At 43.2% G+C, this 23,837-nt stretch overlaps 1 protein-coding gene across 4 annotated transcripts in view; it reads left to right on the plus strand.

Annotated features, from left to right (window-relative positions):
• LOC140426258 (dual specificity testis-specific protein kinase 2-like) overlaps positions 1–23,837 on the plus strand; it is a 165,330-nt gene that overhangs the window by 105,142 nt on the left and 36,351 nt on the right. For all 4 annotated transcript variants that reach the window (XM_072510785.1, XM_072510783.1, XM_072510786.1 and 1 more), the window contains 3 exons: positions 11,212–11,291; positions 19,648–19,732; positions 22,856–22,939. In XM_072510785.1, the coding sequence (XP_072366886.1) occupies positions 11,212–11,291; positions 19,648–19,732; positions 22,856–22,939 (249 nt within the window). The remainder of the gene's footprint in view (positions 1–11,211; positions 11,292–19,647; positions 19,733–22,855; positions 22,940–23,837) is intronic.

A 23,837-nucleotide genomic window follows, 5' to 3' on the forward strand; every position in this document is an offset into this window, starting at 1 on the left:
CTGTGGAACACCACTAGCTACAGATCTCCATTCAGAAAAACACCCCTCCACCAGGACTCTGTCTTCTATAACTAAGCCAGTTCTGTCTCCATCTAGCCAACCCACCCTGAATCCCATGTGATTTTAGTTTTTGTACCGGTCTGCCATGTGGGACCTTGTCAAACGCCTTACTAAAGTCCATATAAACTACATCCACAGCCCTTCCCTCATCAATTTTCTTTGTCACCTCTTCAGAAAATGTCATCAAGTTGGTGACACATGACCTTCCCCATACAAAATCATACTGCCTGTCACTAACTAGTCCATTTTCCTCCAAATTATAGGTCTGATGTCTGCTATATTTTTGATGCCAAAGATGAGCTGTTCAAGGTTTCTTCAACTGAATTTTAGAAAATTGTTATGTACATTTTGTACTGTCTTTAGAAGTTGTGATATGGCCAATATGTGGTAATCTTACACGGAGGTGACTTATAATCAATGTCTCTTCTCAAAGAAAACCTATCTTGTGTTATTAAAAGAAAAAGCAGTGCATGAACAGTTTTGGAGATGGGTGTGGAACAGAGCTGGATGTTAATATCCTAAATGTTGGCAGTTACACCGACATGCAAATTTAGCTCAGCATTGGGTGTGTATAGAATCAAGTAGAAGTTATCAAATAAACATGGTGTTGCTGCATCAACATAACTCTAAATTCTATTGAGGCGATTGATCTGATTTTTGACAAGAGTAGAGTAGCTAAGCTCATCAGAGAGTCAGTGCAAACCTGATAGGCTGAATTTGCTCCTTCTGCACTGTAGGGATTCTATAATTCTAGAATCAATTTTTAGCGAGCAAAATAGGTTGGTGGGGTAAAATCTATAGTTAGATTTTTGTTGGACAAAGGTGTTTGTTTGGGGTTTGGTTAAGTTCCAACTGTATTTAGAGGGTATGAAGAATAGATAAAAGACATGAGCATGTGGGTGTTGCTTAGCAACTGGGGCCTTGTAAAATAGAGAAGTATTGGAGCGGCGTGGAAGAGATTGGAGAGGGCGTCCTGCAAGGGGACCAGCCTACAAGCAATGGTGACGGCACCGTTGCCGTTCTCACCGAAGAAATACACCACAAGCCCAGTGGTGGTGGCAACACTAAAAATTTGGGGGCAGTGGAGACGGCATAGGGGAAGGACGGGAGCCTCGGTGCGGTCCCCGATAAGAAATAACCATAGGTTTGTTCCGGGGAGAATGGATGGGGGATTTGGAGTATGGCAAAGAGCTGGGGTAGTACAACTGAGAGATCTAGTGGGCAGCACGGTAGCATTGTGGATAGCACAAATGCTTCACAGCTCCAGAGTCCCAGGTTTGATTCCGGCTTGGGTCACTGTCTGTGCAGAGTCTGCACAGTCTCCCTGTGTGTGCGTGGGTTTCCTCCGGGTGCTCCGGTTTCCTCCCACAGTCCAAAGATGTGCGGGTTAGGTGGATTGGCCATGCTAAATTGCCCATAGTGTCCAAAATTGTTGGGTGGGGTTACTGGGTTATGGGGATAGGGTGGAGGTGTGGACCTTGGGTGGGGTGCTCTTTCCAAGAGCCGGTGCAGACTCGATGGGCTGAATGGCCTCCTTCTGCACTGTAAATTCTATGATCTGTTCCTGGATGGGACGTTTGCAAGTATGGGAGCGCTGACGGAAAAGTATGGGTTGCCCCAAGGGAATGCGTTTAGGTATATGCAACTGAGGGCGTTTGTGAGGCAACAGGTGAGGGAATTCCCGCAGCTTCCGACGCAGGAGGTGCAAGATAGAGTGATCTCAGAGACATGGGTGGGGGATGGTAGAGTGTCGGATATATATAGGGAAATGAGGGACGAGGGGGAGATCATGATAGATGAGCTGAAAGGGAAATGGGAGGAAGCGTTGGGGGAAGAGATCGAAGAGGGGCTATGGGCTGATGCCCTACGTAGGGTAAACTCGTCATCCTCGTGTGCCAGGCTAAGCTTGATACAATTTAAGGTTTTACACAGGGCGCATATGACTGGAGCACGGCTCAGTAAATTTTTCGGGGTAGAGGATAGGTGTGGGAAATGCTCGAGAAGCTCAGCGAATCACACCCACATGTTCTGGTCATGTCCGGCACTACAGGGGTTCTGGGTGGGGGTGGCGAAGGTGCTTTCGAAGGTGGTGGGGGTCCGGGTCGAGCCAAGCTGGGGGTTGGCTATATTTGGGGTCGCAGAAGAGCCGGGAGTACAGCAGGCGAGAGAGGCTGATGTTTTGGCCTTTGCGTCCCTAGTAGCCCGGCGCAGGATATTGCTTATGTGGAAGGAAGCCAAACCCCCGGGCGTGGAGACCTGGATAAATGACATGGCAGGGTTTATAAAGCTAGAACGGATCAAGTTCGTATTAAGGGGTTCGGCTCGGGGGTTCACCAGGCGGTGGCAACCGTTCGTCAACTACCTCACAGAACGATAGAGGGAATGGAGAAGAAAGAAGGCAACAGCAGCAACCCAGGGGGGGAGGGGGGGGGGCGGGGAGAGGACCCGGGCGGGCTCTCAGGGATGTCATTGTATATGTATAGGCATTTGTTTTAGGTAATGTATATTGGACTGTTAGATTGTACTTTTGGAGAGTAACTATTTTTGATAAGGCAGTTGCCATTCAGTTTTTGTTTATATATTATTTATTTATTTGTTTAAAACTGGCCACTGTTATTTATATTGTTTTATTGTTGTTAAAAAGAAAAACTGTGTACTGTTATGTTTGGCCAAAAAATCTTGAATAAAATATATATTTTTTTTAAAATAGAGAAGTATTAGTTTAGCTGATTTGTTTGCAGTTGGAGATAGGTAATAATACTACTACTAATCTTTATTGTCAAAAGTAGGTTTATATTAACACTGCAATGAAGTTACTGTGATAATCCACTAGTCGCCACATTCCGGCGCCTGTTCGGGTACACCGAGGGAGAATTCAGAATGTCAAAATGACCTAACAGCAGGTCTTTCGGGACTTGTGGGAGGAAACCGGAGCACCCGGAGGACACTGGGCGAACGTGCAGACTCCACACAGACAGTGACCCAAGCCGGGAATCAAACCTGGGGCCCTGGAACTGTGAAGCAACAGTGCTACCAACTGTGCTACCATGCTGCCAGTGTGAGAGATGGCAGCTCTGCCAGAAGCAGTTGGTTTTGAAATCTAGAGGGGGAACATTGCCTCAGCTTTGTTAGAAGAAAAGCCATGCCAGGGAGTAACGGTTAAGGAAATAAGTGCAGAGATTTGAAGAATAGCTAGTTAAGGAAACTAGAGAAATGAAGAGAAGTTTCCAAGAAGCCTGAGGTTAAATGTACTAGAATAGAGAACTGTTCAGTAAAGATAGACAGAGTTGAGAAGAAAAACTAGACACCAAAAAGATACCTGAAGTGATTTTCAGGTTTGTGAGCTTTTACTACGGCTCGGAGTTTGTGTAAAAGCAGTTAAGACAAAGGAAATCTGAAAGGGGGTGGTGTAAAATCTTGGGAGTAGATTCAGTTGTAAAAGTGGAATGGTAGCTTGGGTTAAAAGAGTAATTTGTAAAACCTGGACTCTATTTTGAATGTAAAGCATTATTATGAATGAAGATTTTAATGTGCGATTTTGGGAGTGGAATTTGGAAACCCTCGTGTGAAAATATTCTCAGGGTAGTCTGTGGAGAAACCCACAGATGCTAACTTTGATTCATAGCAGAGTGTGTGTATTTGACCACAGCCAATCTGTGGTCAGTTGTGTTAATGGTGCCATTGTAACTTAGAATGTACTTTGTAATCCATGTTAATTTTAAAATTGGTGTGTATTTGTAAAGTTAAGGATGGGGAGGGGGGTAAAGGAGTATTTTATAATCAACATTTCCCGTTTAATTTTTTTTTCTTTTAATTAAAATTAGTGGTCCTGTGACTCTGTTCCTCCATGTTTTATGAAACAAAAATATAAAATTACAGTCTTTTGAGCCAGGGTTCCAACCTGGGATCTTCCCATCCAATTGGGATCGTAACAATATGCTAAAGAGTGTCGGTGCTGGAACACAACCTTGTTTGATGCCACTCTGGATTTCAAAAGATTTTGATGAAGCCACATCATAGTTGATCTTAGCCATCATGTTGTCATGGAAAAAAATCATGTTGAGTAGCTTCAGAGTCGGACAGTTTTCTCCAGCTGCTTAAATTGACTGTCCTTGGACACATGGTCAAATACCTTGATAAGAACATAAAAACTAGGAGCAGGAGTAGGCCATCTGGCCCTTCGAGCTTGCTCCGCCATTCAATGAGATCATGGCTGATCTTTTGTGGACTCAGCTCCACTTTCTGGCCCGAACACCATAACCCTTAATCCCTTTATTCTTCAAAAAACTATCAATCTTTATCTTGAAAACATTTAATGAAGGAGCCTCAATTGCTTCACTGGGCAGGGAATTCCATAGATTCACAACCCTTTGGGTGAAGAAGTTCCTCCTAAACTCAGTCCTAAATCTACTTCCTCTTATTTTGAGGCTATGCCCCCTAGTTCTGCTTTCACCCGCCAGTGGAAACAACCTGCCCGCATCTATCCTATCTATCCCCTTCATAATTTTATATGTTTCTCGAAGATCCCCCCGCATTCTAAATTCCAATGAGTACAGTCCCAGTCTACTCAACCTCTCCTCGTAATCCAACCTCCTCAGCTCTGGGATTAACCTAGTGAATCTCCTCTGCACACCCTCCGGCGCCATGAGATCAGTGAAGGCAGTTTAGAGTATTCTTTTGCAGCCGCCAACCTGAGAAGATCCATGTCATTTGTAGATCTTCCATGTCCGCACTGGTATTTGGGTTCGATGGTTTAATTAGATTCTGCGACTAATGAGAGCAACAGAGGCAAATGCTTTTCTCGTGGTGCTCAGCAGAATGACGCCTCAACAGTTGTAATCAATGGAATCTACTTGTTCTTGTACAGGGTCGCAATCTTTGTATCATGCATATCCTGTGGCACTGCCCTTTCCCTCCAGCAGAGACTCAGAAGTTTCTGCTGATGCTGCAGGAGTGCTGGTTTCTACTACTTGCTTTGGTATCCAGCAGAGCTTTCAAATGCCCAATGCCAAGTGTTTGTCCACTCTTCAGACAGCTTCAAATTGTTGGAGCATTGTAAGTAATTCCGATTAGATTCTCTCCACTCTACTAAGCGTGCATGTTGCCTTTACATCTCTATGGTGCCTCAGTTAAGATTGGTTGCTTAGAAGCTGTGATATTCCATTGATTCAGTTGGTTATTGTAGGAATTAAATTTGATTTTTTAGCAAATCCTTTAGAATGATTGAAACTTGTATCTTGCTTTAAGTTTTTTTTTCCAATTCAACATTAATACTGTAATATGCTGAGTGAGAGATTTGGCAAGATGCATACATTACTGATGGACCCGTGTTCTCTCAGTTTGCATGTGGGTAGGGCAGTTGGTTTACATTCCAAAAATGTTTGCTTAAGATTATGTGCCAAAATCTTATCATGGCTTTTGTCTTTCAAGTCTAAATTTATTTATCTGTACCAGTTTACAGGAATTGTGCAAACACCTTCGTATTATCATCGCATTTTTTGTTTCCTTTCGGAAATAAGACTATAGCCAATGTACAGCCAAATAAGTTTGAAAGTAATATAGTAGAAATGTTCCTAGGTAGGATAGGAAAAAGCAGAGATTTTTCTTTTTGAGCATTTGTATACGATTTGAACTAGCATTTCGAGGGCTTGCCTTGCAAAGAAGCTGAACATTCACATGCAAGTTTGCTCAAGAGGAGCCCTCTTAATGGTAATCTAAATAGTATGCAGTGCTCAAGTAGTGGGAACTCTGATTTTTCATATCCTACCCAGTAATATGAGAAGGAATGAATTCTAACAGTAATATTTGCAGAAGGTACGTTGGCTTATAGTCTGAAATAAATAAAACAATTGCCGTGATAATATATAGGTGCTTTCACAATCCATGTCATAAGCTTGTCTAAAACCTCAGACATTTTGACTAGTTTATTATTAAAATATTTTACCCAGATGCCCTTATTTGCAGGATGAACAAAGGACAAAATAAGGTTTATGATTCAACCAAATTTATTATTAAACACAGAAAAAGTTATCCCTCTTAAATCCCTCCCAACTAATAATAATCCATAGATTCTTAATTCTACCCATGCCGATGAACTTACTCGAACTGTGGGTCCAATTCTCTGAATCGTGTTTGTCTCCGGGCCTTCATCCGTGCAGGCGATAGCGCACTCTACTTCTTTCCACCTTCCGGTCTATCGTCTAATCTTCTCTGATACCTCGGCGCTGAGTCTTTGCGACGAAAGGTCCTGGGCGGTCGATCTTTATACCCCTCTTCGAGCCTTTCCACAAAGTTTTCTGACCTTCAGCCAATGAGGTCTCGGGGTGGGGTCGCAACACCCAATGGAGTCTCCGATTATAACTTTGTAGGACACCAGGAACCCACCCCCAGGGGGGTCCAACTCCAGGTGTATATTCCGCACGTAACCGTGCTCCATATATGGTAACGATGGGAAAGTGTTGCTTTATCTGGGCAATCCCCAACAACCAATCCATTTGAATGGGACTAATTATCTCCTGATGTGTTATTGATAGGGCACGCGCAGACCTGTCCCGACTGTCTGCCTCTATTCAGTGGATTGAAACTTGGCTGTTTAATTCACATCAGGCCTCCCTGGAGCTGAATGTGGTTTAATTCAAAATGTCCAATCCTTCATTTGAAGTGTCCAATTTATATTGGGCTTAAAATTCTGGCAGTTGTCCATTTTACCACAAGCTCAAGGAACAGCATCTCAAACTTTGATTAGGAATTTTACAGTCTTCCGGGCGTTAAGTTCAATAATGGAGCGGAACCTGTGCCCCGTTCTGTTTCCTTTTTGCTGGTTTTGATTTTTTTTCTTTTGTTTTTCTATTTCCCTTTCCAAGGGCAGATGTTCATGATTCTGCCACTCACACCTCTAGACATCTTTTACCTTGCCCATTACCATTGCTTTTGGTCCTGTACCATCAACTCTTTTGCCATTTAATCTATTCTGCTTTCCTCCCTATCACAGACCTTGCCTTTCATTTTTTTTCCCCAACCTCCCTCTTTCACTTGCTCAAAAAATGTTCTATCTCTTAACTTAAGTTCTGATGGAAGGTAATTGACCTGAAACATAGCTCTGTTTCTCTCTCCACAGATGCTGCTAGACCTGCAGCATTTCCTGTTTTTATTTCAGATTTCTAACATCCATAGAATTTGCTTTTGTTTTTCTCAGCCCACCTTTTGGCCACTCTGACTTGGTATACCCTGGGGAGAAAAGAGAAAAATGTTACTGTAGACAAATGTAGGTTCCCCAGTCTGAAATGGGAGAATTTATAATAGAGGAGCAGGAAATGACAGAGCAGTTAAATAACTACTTTAGTTCTGTCTTCACGGGGGATGACATGCGTAACTTCCCAGGAATGCTAAGAATCCAAGGATCTAATGAGAAGGAGGAATTGAAAGAAATTAGTATTACTAAAAAAATAATTGCCTGAGAAATTAACATGACTGAAAGCTGATAAATCCCCTGGACCACTTTCCTGGGTGTAATGGCGATGACTGTGGAAATAGTGGCTGTGTTGATTGTCAGCTTCCACATTCCTGGCAAATTGGAGGGTGGCAAGGGTAATCCTGTTATTTGAACAAGGAGGGAAGGAAAAAAACAGATTACAGACTGGTTAGCTTAACATCAGTAGTAAGGAAAATGTTCGAGCAATGTTGGGCAATCTGCGGCCTGGGGGCCACATGCAACCTACCTGGATTCTGAGTGCAATCCAAGAGACATTTTGTTGACCATTGCCCATTTGCAAGGTTTCCATCCACGTTATTTTTCCCCTACCAGTATGACTGAAGTGACACCCACTTAAACAAGGACACATGAAGTGATGTGCATTCTGATTGCACATAACATTGACCGTGAGATTCGGCGCTCCCTCTGCATCCATAGTGTAAATATTTATTTTGTTTTTAACCATTTGAAGTTGATAGTTCTACTAATATATAATTGATTAAGAATTTTCTGCTACTCATTGTAAAATATTCGGCATATATTTTGTGTATTTAATCTTATTCCAGGGGTGATGGTTAGTAAACCAGCCTGATAATCTTGCGGCGCACTGAGATGAAGGAGGGTCACAAATTAGCCTAGATTGCCCATCACTTTGTTAGAGTCTATTATAAGGGATATGATAACCGGGCACTTGGAAAATATCAGTGAGATTGGACAAAGAAATATGAACTTATGAAAGGGAGATCATGCATGTCAAAACTACTGGAGTTTTTTGAGGATGTAACCAGTAGAATAGATGAGGGTGAACCAGTGGATCTGGTGTATTTGGATTTTCAGAAAGCTTTCGATAAGGTCCTGCAAAAGAGGTGAGTGTACAAAATTTAAATGCATGGGACTGGGAGCAATAACAAGGATTAAGAATTGGTTAGCAGACAGAAACAGAGTAGGAATAAATGGATTTGTTTTGAAGTGGCAGGCAGTGACTAGTAGGATCCCCAGGGATCAGTGCCTGGGCACCAGCTATTCACAATATACATCAATGTTTTGGATGAGGGAACCAAATATAATATTTCCAAGTTTGGTGACAACATGAAACTTGATGGGAATGTAAATGGTTAGGAGGATGTTGAGAGGTGTCAAGGTGATTTAGACAAGTTGAGTGAGTGGGCAAATACATGGCAGATGCAGTATAATGTGGATAAATGTGAAGCTATCCACTTTGGATGGAGAAACAGAATGGCAGAGTTTTATTTAAATGGTGAAAGATTGGGAAATGTTGACATATAAAGGGACCTGGGTGTCCTAGTACACTTGTCCCTGAAAGCAAGCATGCAGGTACAACAAGCAATTACGAAGGCAAATGGTATGTTGGTCTTCATTGCAAGAGGACTTGAGTACAGGAACTAGGATGTCTTACTGCCGTGGTACAGGACCTTGGTGAGACAACGCCTGGTGTATTTTGTGCAGTTTTGGTCTCCTTATTCAGGAAAGGATATAATTGTCATAGAGAGAAAATTCAGCCAAGGTTCACCTGACTGATTCCTGGGATGGCAAGATTGTCGTATAAGGTCGACTGGGCCTGAATTCACTGGAATTTAAAAGAATGAGAGGACATCTAATTGAAGCATAGCATTCTGACAGGGCTGGACAGATTGGGTGCAGTGATGCTATTTTCTTTGGCTGGGAGGGTCTAAAACAAGGATTCTTAGGATAGGGGGTAGGCCATTTAGGACTGAAATGGGGAGACATTTCTTCACTCGTGGGTAAACCTGTGGAATTATTTACCTCAAGAGGCTGTGGAGGCCAAGTCACTAAATATATTTAGGAAAGAAATAGATTTCTAGACTAAAACTGTCAGGGTTAAGAGGGGGACTATGGTGTTTGAGATGGAGGTTCAGCCATGATACTGAATGGTGGAGCAGGCTCGAAGGGCTGAATGGTTTTCTCTTGTTTTCTTTGTTTCTGGGAAATGGCTTTACTGCTTATGTTTGTGTGATCAACTTCAATTAAATCTGCACTGCTTCAGGTCGATGAATTATGGCATATGTCCAGACCATGATCTGACGTACAGTGGAGTAGCAGGAGATTACTTTATAACCAATGTGGTTGGGGTATCCTGGATCTTTCAGCTGTGATGATGCTTGTGCAAGTGAAATTTGTCAAATTGTAAAGAGGATTCATAGGGCACATGAAATTATGTGAAGAATACATAGTGTCTTTCATTTTTTAATAGTATTTGCTTAGTGCATGAGCCTAAATTATGGTGAAGCTGCCTGGTAAATAAATTTTGTATCCAAAGGTTGTTCTCCGTGTATTCAGGGAGTGTTAATCTAGTGCTCAATCATGGCAGCTTTTAATTGGCTGAAACGCAGGGGGCTCAGTCATACCATAATAAGATAGTCCAATGTACATTTGTTCTTCAGTGTACATTTCTACAGCTTTTGCTTTAAATGATGGCTGCTAACTGGGAAGTAGTAACAACATTTATTTGTGCAATACATGTGCATGTATTTTACTGCAATCGAGTTTTAAGAGCATGGGTATTTTAAAAAATATTTGTTCGTTGGCTAGGCCAACACTTATTGCCCTTCCTTAATTAATTGCCCTTGTTCAGTGGCGCTACATATAGACCAGACCGGGTAAGGACAGCAGATTTCTTCATCTAAAGGGACATTAGTGAACCAAAGGGTTTTTACAACAATTGGCAGTGGTTTAATGGTAATCATTAAACTTTTAATTCCAGATTTTTTTTATTGAATTCAAGTTGCACCATCTATTTCAAGCTCAGGTCCCCAGAGCATTACCGTAGATCTCTGGAATATTGTAAGTGTAAAGTCACCATAGTCCCAGGTGACCCCTTTGAGGAGGTGAGCTGACTAGTGATGATTTAACCTGAGGATCACTACACCTCGGGTGAGGGGCAAGGTTGAGAAGGCGGAGCCTTCATGAATAACCCCAGCTAGCACAGGAATTGAATTTGTGCTGCTGGCCTTGCTCTGCATGAAAAACCAACTGTCTAGCCAAGTGAGCTAAAACAACCCCATAGAATATGAGTTTGTGCTTTGACAAAGGATAATCCGGTCTTGAAACTTTGGCTCTTTTCTCTCCCTACAGATGCTGCCAGACCTGCTGATATTTTCCATCATTTTTTTCTCTTTCGGCCCATCGAATCTTAGTCTAGTGACAAAACCCCTATGCCACCACTTCCCCTCTGCTCCTGAGGATTAAATAATAGACCTTTAAAGTGTGCATTTAAGTATTGATACATTGTGTAATGAGCATCTAAGATTAGATGGTAGTTTATGGGATTTATTTGATTAATAAAATACTCTGTACCTGAGATGCATTCAGCAAATGTGTAAGTGCGTGTATAATTGACAAAAGGAAAGCTTTTTTAGAAAGACTGTTTTCAGTTACGATGAGGAGCTCACCACCTCAGTGGTCATTGATTCAAACTTCTGTCTACAAAGGATGAATGGCGGTAGTTTTATTGTTCTAGATGGAATTCTAAATGTACATTTAAAAAAAATTAAAGGTGTCAGTTTTTAACTATACATGCTGATATCTTTCCATGCCTGTTAACCTTGATATAAATCTAAAGATGTCCATGGATACATTTCCAAGGGCATGAAATAATTGTTATTTCTAATATAATAAAATTGTGCTTTTATCTCCCACAGAACTGTTTAATTAAAATGGAAGAGAATCGATACATTGGAGTGTTGGGTGACTTTGGGTTGGCAGAGAAAATTCCTGACAAGTAAATATTCTTTTTAACAAAAAATGAAGTTCTCTTTAAAGTAGCAGAATCAAATTTCGTGTGACAAAATGAGAATCTGTTGCAAAGTTTTTATTTACATCTCTTCTAAAAATATTGTGATGTTTAATTAAGTTTTTAAAGTACAGTAGTTCTATGCACCATGAATGGATGTTCTCATTGACCAAAATTATTTATAATATACATTGTTTAAGGATGAAATATTAAACAATTTTGGAATATGTATTCATTTTTCATGTGAATAATTGGAACTTCAACATTGTTCCCACTATTTTGCAGTCTTAATCCATGATACTGCCGATTTACAATTGAGGCCATTTGCTTAATAGTTAATAAGTCATTCTGTTTTTGTTATGTGGAAATCTGTGATCATTATTGGCATTTGGGGATTAAATAATGCCATTCTGATATTTTTTCTAGAATGGGAATTAGCATTGTGTTACCATCTAACTTTTTGTGTTTGTTTGACTTTCCATATCAATTTACTGTTCAAAAGATCACCTTCCTAACATTTGATTAATCATCAGTTTACTTTTCTGTCCAAATGACCATCTTTAGCTTTAAAGGAAGTTAGATGATGGAAAATGGCTTTATATTTTTGGATTTGACAATTTTAGTGTGTTTCTCATGTGTTCTCCCTTTACAGCATAGATTGTGATTACATATGAATCCTTCTACCAATGCAATCAGTAAATTTGCAGTATATTTTTAAATGGAAGAGGAAGACTTCCAATTGTATGCTGCTTTATTATAGTTCTGAAAGCATGCTATGCAAAATAAATTACTGTGCAATGCAGTCACTGTTATATTTAGTAAATACAACATAATGAGACAAACAAATTTATGGTTTTGGTTTCGAGGGATGTTGGCCAGAACACTGGAAGAACATTTTTAAAAACAAAATCTCACTCATTAGGTGTGGGCACTGTGACAAGGCCAGCATTCATTGTCCATTCCTAATTGCAAATGAGAAGCTAGTGGTGTGCCATTTTATTGAACAGTTATAGTCCAGTGATGAAGGTACTTCTACAGTGCTGTTAGATAGGGAGTCCTAGGATTTTGTGCGAGTAACAATAAAGGAATGTGGATATACTTCCACATCAGGATGGTCAGTTATTTGCAAGTGGTTGTTCTTCTGGGTGATAGAGTGCATGTTTGGGAAGTCCCATTGAAGGGGTCTTTGTGAGATGCTGCAGTGCATCTTGTAGATGGTACATACTGCAGTCATGGTGTGCTGGTGAGGGAGATAATTACTGTTTAAGATGGTGAATGAGATGCCAGTTAAGTGGGTTGCTTTGTTGTGGATTGTGGAGAACTGCCCAAATCCAGGCACTAAAGAGTATTTCAGCCTTGTTTTTTAAAAAAATCTATATTTTATTCAAGTTTTTCGGCCAAACAAAACAATACAAAGGTTTTCCCTTTTTTACAACAATAAAACAATATAAATAACAGTGACCGTTTTAACAAGTAAATAAATAATATATAAACTAAATGGCAACTGCCATAACAAAAATAATAACTCTCCAGATAATAAAATCAAACAATCCAATATACATAACCAAGTACAAATATCTGTACAAAAAACCACCCCTGAGGACCCACCCTCCCCCCTGGGTTGCTGCTGTTACCTTCCCATTTCCTTTATCGTTCTGCGAGGTAGTCAATGAATGGTTGCCACCGCCTGGTGAACCCTTGAGCCGAACCCCTTAGTGCGAACTTTATCCGTTCTAGTTTTATAAACCCTGCCATGTCATTTATCCAGGTCTCCACGCCCGGGGGTTTGGCTTCCTTCCACATAAGCAATATCCTTCGCCGGGCTACTAGAGACGCAAAGGCCAAAACATCAGCCTCTCTCGCCTCCTGCACTCCTGGCTCTTCTGCAACCCCAAATATAGCCAATCCCCAGCCAGGCTTGACCCGGACCCCCACCACCTTCGAAAGCACCTTTGCCACCCCCACCCAGAATCCCTGCAGTGCCGGGCATGACCAAAACATGTGGGTGTGGTTTGCTGGGCTTCTCGAGCATCTCCCACACCTATCCTCTACCCCGAAAAATTTACTGAGCCTTGCTCCGGTCATATGTGCCCTGTGCAAAACCTTGAATTGTATCAGGCTTAGCCTGGTGCACGAGGACGACGAGTTTACCCTACGTAGGGCATCAGCCCACAGCCCCTCCTCAATCTCGTCCCCCAGCTCTTCTTCCCATTTTCCTTTCAGCTCATCCACCATGATCTCCCCCTCATCCCTCATTTCCCTGTATATATCCGACACCCTACCATCCAATAAACTCTTCTCCAAAACCAAATCTCCTCAGCACTTCCCACAGATACTCCCACTCCACTCTGTCGAATGCTTTCTCGGCGTCCATAGCCACCACTATCTCCGCCTCCCCCTCTGGTGGGGGCATCATCATCACCCCTAGCAGCCTCCGTATGTTCATGTTCAGCTGTCTCCCCTTAACAAACCCAGTTTGATCCTCGTGGACCACCCCCGGGACACAGTCCTCTATCCTCGTCGCCATCACCTCGGCCAGGAGCTTAGCATCTACGTTTAAAAGGGAAATGGGCCTGTAGGACCGACACTGCAGCGGGTCTTTTTCCTTCTTCAAAAGGAGCAATATTGTCGCCTCCGACATAGTCGGGGGCAACTTCCCCCTTTCCCTGGCCTCATTAAAGGTTCTCGTCAAAAGCGGGGCCAGTAGGTCCATAAATTTCCTATAAAATTCCACCGGGAATCCGTCCGGTCCCGGGGCCTTCCCCGCTTGCATGCTCCCAATCCCTTTTACCACCTCCTCCATCTCAATCTGTGTTCCCAGTCCCGCCCTCTCCTGCTCCTCCACCTTCGGGAATTCCAGCTGATCCAGGAAACACATCATTCCCTCCTTCCCTTCCGAGGGCTGAGCCTTATATAACCTCTCATAGAATGCCTTGAACACCCCGTTCACTCTCTCCGCTCCCCGTTCCATCTCTCCCTCCTCATCTCTCACCCCACCTATCTCCCTCGCTGCTCCCCTCTTCCTCAATTGGTGGGCCAGTAGCCGACTCGCCTTCTCTCCATACTCATACTGTACACCCTGTGCCCTCCTCCACTGTGCCTCTGCCTTACCCGTGGTCAGCAGGTCAAATTCCACATGTAACCTTTGTCTTTCCCTGTACAGTCCCTCCTCCGGTGCCTCTGCATATTGCCTGTCCACCCTCAGAAGTTCTTTCAACAATCGCTCCCTTTCTTTACCCTCTTGCTTCCCTTTATGTGCCCTTATGGATATCAGTTCCCCTCTGACCACCGCCTTCAACGCCTCCCAGACCACTCCCACCTGAACCTCTCCGTTGTCATTAAGCTCCAAGTACCTTTCGATACACCCCCTCATCCGCCAATAAGCCCATATCCATTCTCCAGAGTGGGTGCTGTTCTTTTTCCTCTCCTACCTCCAGGTCTACCCAATGTGGAGCATGGTCCGAAATGGCTATGGCCGTATACTCCGTCCCTGTCACCGTCGGAATCAGTGCCCTTCCCAAGACAAAAAAGTCTATCCGTGAGTATACTTTGTGAACATGGGAGAAAAATGAGAACTCCTTACTCCTAGGCCTACTAAATCTCCAGGGATCTACTCCTCCCATCTGCTCCATGAAGTCCTTGGGCACCCTGGCCGCTGCCGGCCTCCTCCCGGTCCTGGACCTCGACCGGTCCAGCCCTGGATCAAGCACCGTATTGAAGTCTCCCCCCATTACCAACTTTCCCGCCTCCAGGTCCGGGATACGTCCCAACATACACCTCATAAAATTTGCATCATCCCAGTTCGGGGCGTATACGTTCACCAGAACCACCGCCTCCCCTTGCAATCTGCCACTCACCATCACATATCTACCCCCACTATCCGCCACTATGGTCTTTGCCTCAAACAGTACCCGTTTCCCCACTAAGATAGCCACCCCCCTATTCTTCGCATCTAAACCCGAATGAAACACCTGTCCCACCCATCCTTTACGTAGTCTGACCTGGTCTATCAGTTTCAGGTGCGTCTCCTGCAACATAACCACATCTGCCTTTAATTTCTTTAGGTGTACGAGAACCCGTGCCCTTTTAATTGGCCCGTTCAGCCCTCTCATGTTCCACGTGATCAGCTGGGTTGGGGGGCTCTTTACCCCCACCCCCCCCTCCCCCTGTCGACTAGCCATCCCCTTTTTTAACCCAGCTCCTCACCCAGTTCCCACGTACCCATATATCCCACCGACGGTGCCCTCCCGCCTCGACCACCCCATCCCATAACAGCTCCCACTTCTCCTTAGCAGCAGCAACCCAGTTAACCCCCCCCCCCCCTCTCCGCTAGATCCTCCTCTGGCTTAGTTGCACCCCCCATGTTGCTCCCAGAAGTCAGCGAACTCTGGCTGACCTCGGCTTCCCCCCTTGTCCTCGGCCCCCACTGTGCGAGGCCCCCTCCTTCCTGCGTCCCCGTTCCCGCCACAATTACCATAGCGCGGGAACAAAGCCCGCGTTTCCCACTCGGCCCCACCCTTAATGGCGCATTTCCCTTCTCCTTCCCCTTTCCGTCCCACCGGCGCCCACAGTTCCTCATACACCCCCCCAAAACATGGGGAAGAGAGAAAAGTTACAGGACCACAGAATTAACAAATTGAAAAATCATCCCCCCCCCCCTTCCCCTTCCTCGCCCCACATAATCACCCCACCACTTTGTCCCAGAAGCTCTTTCTCTCGCCAGACTATTCCAGCTTCTCGTCCACAATGAATGTCCACGCCTCTTCTGCCGTTTCAAAGTAGTGGTGCTTCCCTTGGTGTGTGACCCACAGTCTCGCCGGTTGCAACATTCCAAACTGAACCTTCTTTTTGTGAAGCACCGCCTTAGCCCGATTGAAACTTGCCCTCCTTCTCGCCACCTCCGCACTCCAATCCTGGTATACGCGGATCACCGCGTTCTCCCACCTACAGCTCCGAGTTTTCTTCGCCCATCTGAGGACCGTCTCTCTGTCATTGTAGCGGAGAAACCTCACCACTATAGCTCAAGGTATTTCTCCAGCCTTTGGTCTTCGCGCCAGAACTTGATAGGCTCCCTCCACCTCCAAAGGGCCCGTTGGGGCCTCCGATCCCATTAGCGAGTGAAGCATCGTGCTCACATATGTCCCGACGTCCGCCCCTTCTGCGCCTTCGGGAAGACCCAGGACTCTTAAATTCTTCCTCCTCGAATTATTCTCCAGTGCTTCCAACCTCTACACACACCTTTTGTGCTGTGCCTCGTGCGTTTCTGCCTTCACCACCAGGCCCTGTATTTCATCCTCGTTTTCAGCAGTCTTTGCCTTCACGACCCGAAGCTCCAGCTCTTGGGTCCTCTGCTCCTCCTTTAGCCCTTCAATCGCCTGTAATATCGGGGCCAACACTTCCTTCTTCAACTCCCTCTTCAGCTCTTCCACACAATGCCGCAGGAACTCTTGTTGCTCCGGGCCCCATAACAAACGGCCACCTTCCGACGCCATCTTGCTTTGAGCTTCCCTTCCTTGCCGCTGCTCCAGAGGATCCTCCGTAATCCGGCCGCTATCCTCTCCCTTTTCCATGCTTGTCCGGGGGGGATTCTCTTCTGGTTTACCGCACAGTGTTTTTGGCCGTTTAAATTGCCGTTGGGGCTCCTATTAAGAGCCCAAAAGTCCCTTCCAACGGGAGATGCCGAAACGTGCGACTCAGCTGGTCATTGCCGCACCCGGAAGTCGTATTTCAGCCTTGTTGATGATGAGCAGGCTTTAGGTAGTCATTGCTGCAGTAGGTTACAATTCAGATAAAGTGCTAGTAATGGAATCGAGCTGATGAAGAAGAGAATGCAAGTGATGTGTGACGCTTGAGACCATGATTGCAGAAGGTCCAGAGTTGCGAGCATGAGAATAATAATCTTTATTAGTGTCGCATTTCAGCTTCCATTAACGCTGCAATTAAGTTTCTGTGAAAATCCCCTAGTCGCCATACTAGTGCGCCTATTCGAGTGTACTGAGGGAGAATTCCGAATGTCCAATTCACCTAACAAGCACGTCTTTCGGGACTTGTGGGGGTAAACCGGAGCACCCGGAGTAAATCCACACAGACAAGGGGAGAATGTGCAGACTCCGCACTTCCCAAGCCGGGAATTGAACTTGGTCCCTGGTGCTGTGAAGCAACAGTGTTAACCGCTGTGCTACTGTGCCTCCCACAATAGGTAACCTGTAGGAGAGGATTTACAACAACCGTTATGAAAACAGTTGCAGGGGTAAACAGTAGGTCTGATCAAGAGGTATGATCAATTATGGAACTTCGGTCATGTAGAAGATCAAAACAAAGTGAGTGGGGTTGTCTGTGGGCTGGACCTATATTAAGTAATACAAATACCTTGTAGAAAGGTTGTTTGGTTATATTACATCAGTATTTTGTGATGGAGATTGGGCTATATGCTGATTTGTGAGTTATAGTGTATTTGGTCAAGCTGGGCCATGAAGTATTCGAAGAAAGAATGTACAAGTTTGAGATGCTCACATGAGCGACTGGTATTTACTTATAGCTGTGACTGATCTGTGGTGATGCTGTACAGAAGAATTAATGATTACGATGTATAGATTTGGGAACTTAGCCAAGTGATGACCTGTAGTTGATAAGAAATGAAATTGCATGAAATGTACTGGCCGTAGAATCTTCTGATAATCCAACTGAAAGTAATATTTTAATATTCCATGTCACATTGCAAATCATTACAATTCTAATGCACTGGAGGTCAATATCTGCAGTTAGAATTTCCTAATGCTATGTCAAAGAAGCCATATTTCTACCCCTCTATCACTTTCACCTGGTCCATCTCAGACACTTCCCTTCCTTGACCTTACTGTCTCCATTTCAAGCAATAGTCTATCTACTAATATCTATTACAAGCCCATTGACTCCCGCAGCTATCTGGACTCCAGCTCTTCGAACCCTACATCCTGTAAGGACTCTATCCCTTTCTCTCAGCTCCTTCGCCTCCGTCACATTTATTCTGATGATGCCACTTTCCAAAGTGGTGCTTTGAAAACGTGTTCCTCCTTCCTCAACCGTGATTTCCCACCTACAGTTGTTGACAGGGTCCTCAACGGCGTGCGGTCCATCTCCAGGGCCATTATCCTCGCCCCCTCCCCTCCCTCCCAGAACAAGGATAGAGTCTCCCTCACTCTCACATTTCACCTGACCAGCCTCCGTATGCAAAGCATAATCCTTCGTCATTTTTGGCAACTCCAGAGTGATGCCACCACAATATTCCCTTCGCTCCTATGTCAGCATTCCGCAGAGACCATTCCCTCCGAGATAATCTAGTCCACTCCTCCACCATACCCAGCATCTCTCCCATCACCCATGGCACCTCCCCATGCAATCGCAGAAAGTGTAACACCTGCCCCTTTACCTCTTCCATGCTTAACATCCCAGGCTCAAAACACTTATTCCAGGTTAAGCAGGGTTTCACTTGCACCTCTTTCAATTTGGTCTATTGCATTCGCTGCTCCCAATGTGGCCTCCTCTATATCGGAGAGACCAAACATAGACTGGGTGATCGCTTTGCTGAGCACCTTCGGTCTGTGCGCATTCAGGACCTGACCTTCCCATTGCTTGCCATTCCAACACAAGACCCTGCTCCTATACCCACATGTCTGTCCTTGGCCTGCTACAATGTTCCAGTGAAGCTCAATGCAAACAGCATCCTATCTTCCGGTTAGGCATCTTCCGGTCTCAACATCAAATTCAACAACTTCAGATGATTAGCTCCACCCCACCTCGACCCCTTTGTTTTCATTCCATTTCATTTTAACTGTCTTTACCTTTTATTTCTTTCTTGTCTTTTTATTTATATATATATATATATATATATATATATATATATATTCCCCCTTGTATCTTATCCCCCTCTCCTTACCTTTTCTCCTCTTTGCTTCTCCCTTCCCCTCCCAACATCTGTCACAGTTTACCCTCTGATTATAGTTTCTTTGCTGTTTGGCCATTCACTCCTTTTGTTCTCTCTGGGGAATGCCATTAGCACTCTTTCCCTCGGTTTCTGTGGCTATCAGCACTCTTTTCCCTTGGTTTCTGTGGCTATTACTCATCTTGCATTACCTCACCCCACAGTATAAATATCTCCCATTTTCTATGTTTTTTAGCTTTGACTAAGGGTCATCTGGACTGAAATGTTAGCTATTTTCTCTGCCTATAGATGCGGCCAGACCTGCTGAAATTTTACAGCATTTATTCTATTTTCGTTTCGGATTCCAGTAATTTACTTTTATTTAAATAAACTTGTGTTTTCTAAAATAACAAAGCACGTTGTTTATCCTTTTTTAAATGTCAGTGTGGATATAGAAAAGCTGTCGGTGGTTGGATCACCTTTTTGGATGGCTCCAGAGGTGCTGCACAGTGAGCATTATAATGAAAAGGTAGGTATTTTGCTCAGTGATGGCTAACAGACATATTTTTTATAAAACTTTGTAGAAAGTTGATTTACATGTTTATTCTATATATTTTTCAGTTATCCATTAGATTCAACTTTGTTTTATTTTAAATTACTTGTGATGCTGTTCTGTAATAGAAAAGGTGTGTGTATTTAAAAAAACAATTACATGGGTTTAGGAAGAAACCATGCCATGTTGACCTTGTGTCATCCATTCCCTTATTTATCTATTTGCGCAGTTAGGTACTGGGCAGACAGAAATGTGGCATGAATCACAAGACTACATGAAGAAATAGGTCTCAACAGCAGTTGGAACAAGGCAACTTTTATTTCTCATGCAGTCAGTGATAAATGTTTTGCCAAGTTTCATCAAGTTCCAGGCACAATGATATATGTTGAAGTCAACATTAAATAGTTTACAGTGCTTTATCCATATATACTTATTTGGGATAATGCATGCTCAGGAGAAAGGAGAAATAATTTATTTATTCAAATGTGAAGATTTGTGTATTAGTTGCAGATGTCTGCACTGTCTTTCTGACTACTACTTGTTTTTAGAACACTTGTTTTTAATTGGATATGGATGTGCGATCTTCCTGATTTTTGTCTGAGGACTTCTGCAGAAGTGCTGTATCTTTTTGTTTGTGGGATATATTGGTCGCTGATGAGATCAACTTTTGTAAAGCTTTGCTTTTGTAAAGCTTTGCTTCCATAAAAGTGCTGGTGAGCTGTCACCTTGCACCATTGTAGTCAGTGTGGTGTGGGTACAGTTCTGTTAGGGGCACACATATTACATTCAGTCTGAGCCTGAATGTTGTCCCCTCTTCCTGTTTCTGGGCACAGACTGCTTCCGTAGATTAGGGCATACTTCCAAAAACTGCAGACATCCCCACGTCTGACATTGTGATGAAGGGAAGGTGAATAATGAAGCAACTCAAGATGGTTAGGCCTGGAATACTGTCCTGAGGAATTTCTGCTGGGAGCCGAGATGATCAACGTACAACAACTACAGTAGCTTTCCTTTGTGCTCAGTACGAGTTCACGCTGACAACTCCGGAGTTGCAAGAAATTTTGAAACTATAACAGTGCTAGATCAATAATATTGGGGATAAAGATGCAGTTTCTTTGCACGTTCTAAGTTACTGATGTGAGAAATGGCTTACTGAACAATTGGGAAAGAAATTTTCAGAATCATCTGTACACTGCTGAACCTTGTATACAACTTAATTGTCGTGCATTCTGATTACAATATTTTATTGTGGTTACAATTCAACTCATGACTGAAACATACATTTGTTGCGATGGAATGTCCTGTTGCTCAGGTATAACATGAGCGAGCATCATTGTGGCTCCAAAAACAGGAAAGCTAATATACTTTAAGATAGAAGGGTTATGACCTCTCGACTGGTGCACTCAGCAATATTGAATTTGTAAGTGCTGAGTTGGACCAGAGGTTGAGCAAGGGTCTGTCAGTTGGAGGTTGGGAGCGGGGAGGGGCTGCACCAGAATGGCGACAATTGGTCATGTGAGAAATCATGTTAAAATGAAACTCGCAACTCTCAACAAAATAACAGGTCCCATTATCTTAATCATGTTGAAGCAAAACAACCAACTTTAAACAGAGACTTAATGTACTGTAAATCTGTAAATAAAGTCCAGAGCAAGATTTAGAGAATATTACTTTGCTTTTGATGACTGAGGGTCCCCTGAGGCATGGCATAAAGCCAGGAGCTAAAATAAAACACACAGTTTTCTGTTTGCCACCCTGGCTGCACTACAGTGCTTTATTTGGACATTAAGGCAACTGAGGAGTTCACAAGAACACAGGGGGTCTCGCATTTGGTTGAGATAATAAATTATAGCCACATATGTCAGTTCAGATGATGTAATAGATCCTATGAGAGTTTCTGAAATGACTTTTTCCTGCACAATGCTAATCATGCTTCAGATGTTGTTCTGAGAGACTTGGGTGCACTTGTGCAAGGAATGCAAAATCTTAACACGCAGGTATGGTTATAGTATGCAAATAGCATGCCGACCTTCATTGCCAGTGGACGAAAGTGCAAGAACATGGGAAGTCTTATTACAGTTGCATAGAGCTTTGGTGAGACCACAACTAGAGTCCTCTGTGCAATTCCGGTCTCCATAGCCAAGAGAGGATGTGCTTGCCTTGGGAGATGGTACTGTGTAGATATAGTAGCTTGGTCCCTGGGAATGAGAGGGTTGTCTGATGATAGATAGGCTGAGGAAGTTGGACCAACAGTCTTAAGAGTTTAGAAAAGTGAGAGGTGACCTCAATGGAACATATAAGATTCTGAAGGGGCTTGACAGGGTAGACACTGAGGTTGTTTTCCCTGGCAGGGGAATCTAGAGCATGGGGCCACACCCTCTGGATAATGGATGATAATTTGCTCCTGAGATAAAGAGTGATTATTTCACTCAAAATCATAGAATCTACAGCATGGAGACAGGCCCTTTGGCCCAAACTGGTCCATGCCAACCAAAAAGCCCATCTAAGCTAACCCCATTTGCCTGTATTTGGCCCATATCCTTCTAAACCTTTCCTATCCATGTATCTGTCCAATTGCCTTTTAAATGTTGTCGATGTCCCTGCCTCAACCATTTTCTCCGGCAGCTCATTCTACATAAGTACCACCCTCTGTGTACAAAATTTGCTCCTCAGGTTCCCATAGATTCTTTCCCCTCTTAACTTAAACCTATGCCCTCTAGTTCTCGATTCCCAACCCTGAGAAAAAGACTGAGTGCATTCACCCTAAAAATGCTTCTCATGATCTTATACACCTCTTTGAAATTCTCTACCCCAGAGGGTTGTGGATGTTCAATTATGAAACAGAAGATTAGATATGATTGCACTGAATAGTGGAGCAGGCTTGAGGGGCTGTAGGTCTACTTCTGCTCTAATTTCTCATGTTTTTATGTTCTTAGTTTATGTTTTTAAAGTATTGCCGTGGTAATGAAGTACCTTGGAACATCGGAGGATAATAGTCACTATATAAATGCGAATGATTTATTTTTTGCTTTTCTAAATAACAGTATTGGAGAAGTGATCCTAAAGCTTTGTTTCTAACACTTTTTAATTTAATGGCAGGCGGATGTGTTTTCGTATGGTATTATTCTATGTGAAATCATAGCCAGAGTAAAAGCTGACCCTGACTATCTCCCTCGGACAGTGGTAAGGAGTGAGGTTTTGATCCTGTTTCTGCTAAGATAAGCGAAGAGTAATTGTCAAAAGTGTTTCGTCACTTCTGTGGTTTAACAACAAACCAATTTTTTTTTATCAACAAACTTTGTTGCCTTTAAAAAGTTAAGTGTATTTTTAGGAGATTTCAATATAGGCATCTTTCTACTTTGTTTGGGAAGAGAATGCAGATGAATGAGATAACATTCAATGTGAATACTAATGGGAATGCTGGCTGTTTAAATTTATCAACTTGGTTTTCTCTCAGCAGACCAGTGTGGGACCAATCTGTATACTGTCACTGGTTAACTGTACAGTGGATGTAAAATTTGTGAATATCTTTTTATTTTGCCAGAACCATAAGCATTAAAACAATTAGTTGGGGGAAAGTGGCAGCAACGGTTGGCTAACAACTAGCGATGTTGCATGAAACATGGGAGGAGTGTTCACCATTGCCACCTGTCCAATGTCCATTCCTGAGTTGTCAGGAAGAACTCGACTTGTGCAGCACATCCTGTGATGGCTATGATGTTTTTAAAGAACCCACCCTGATTGCAATCTGCCCTTCCATTATTCTTGCATTTTTTGTTGCTGTTCCGTGTAATTACATGTTTTAATGTTCAGTATTAAAAATTAGTGAGAAATTGTGCTAAAGTTAATTGATTCTTGCTATTACCACCGAATACATAATTTATATTGCAGAATTTTAGCATTACATCATTATTGTAGATTTAGTGTTCTTTCTGAGCTATAAATCTCCCAAATTGTGAGAGGTTAATTCCTGAGTTTTGTTCAGAAATATCAGTGCTGTTGTGCTGATGGTAGCAACTATGGGTGGCACAGTGGTTAGCCCTGCCTCCTCACAGCACCAGGGTACCAGGTCCAATTCCAG

The sequence above is a fragment of the Scyliorhinus torazame genome, chromosome 7, assembly GCF_047496885.1.
Source record: "Scyliorhinus torazame isolate Kashiwa2021f chromosome 7, sScyTor2.1, whole genome shotgun sequence".
Taxonomy (NCBI): Eukaryota; Metazoa; Chordata; class Chondrichthyes; order Carcharhiniformes; family Scyliorhinidae; genus Scyliorhinus; species Scyliorhinus torazame.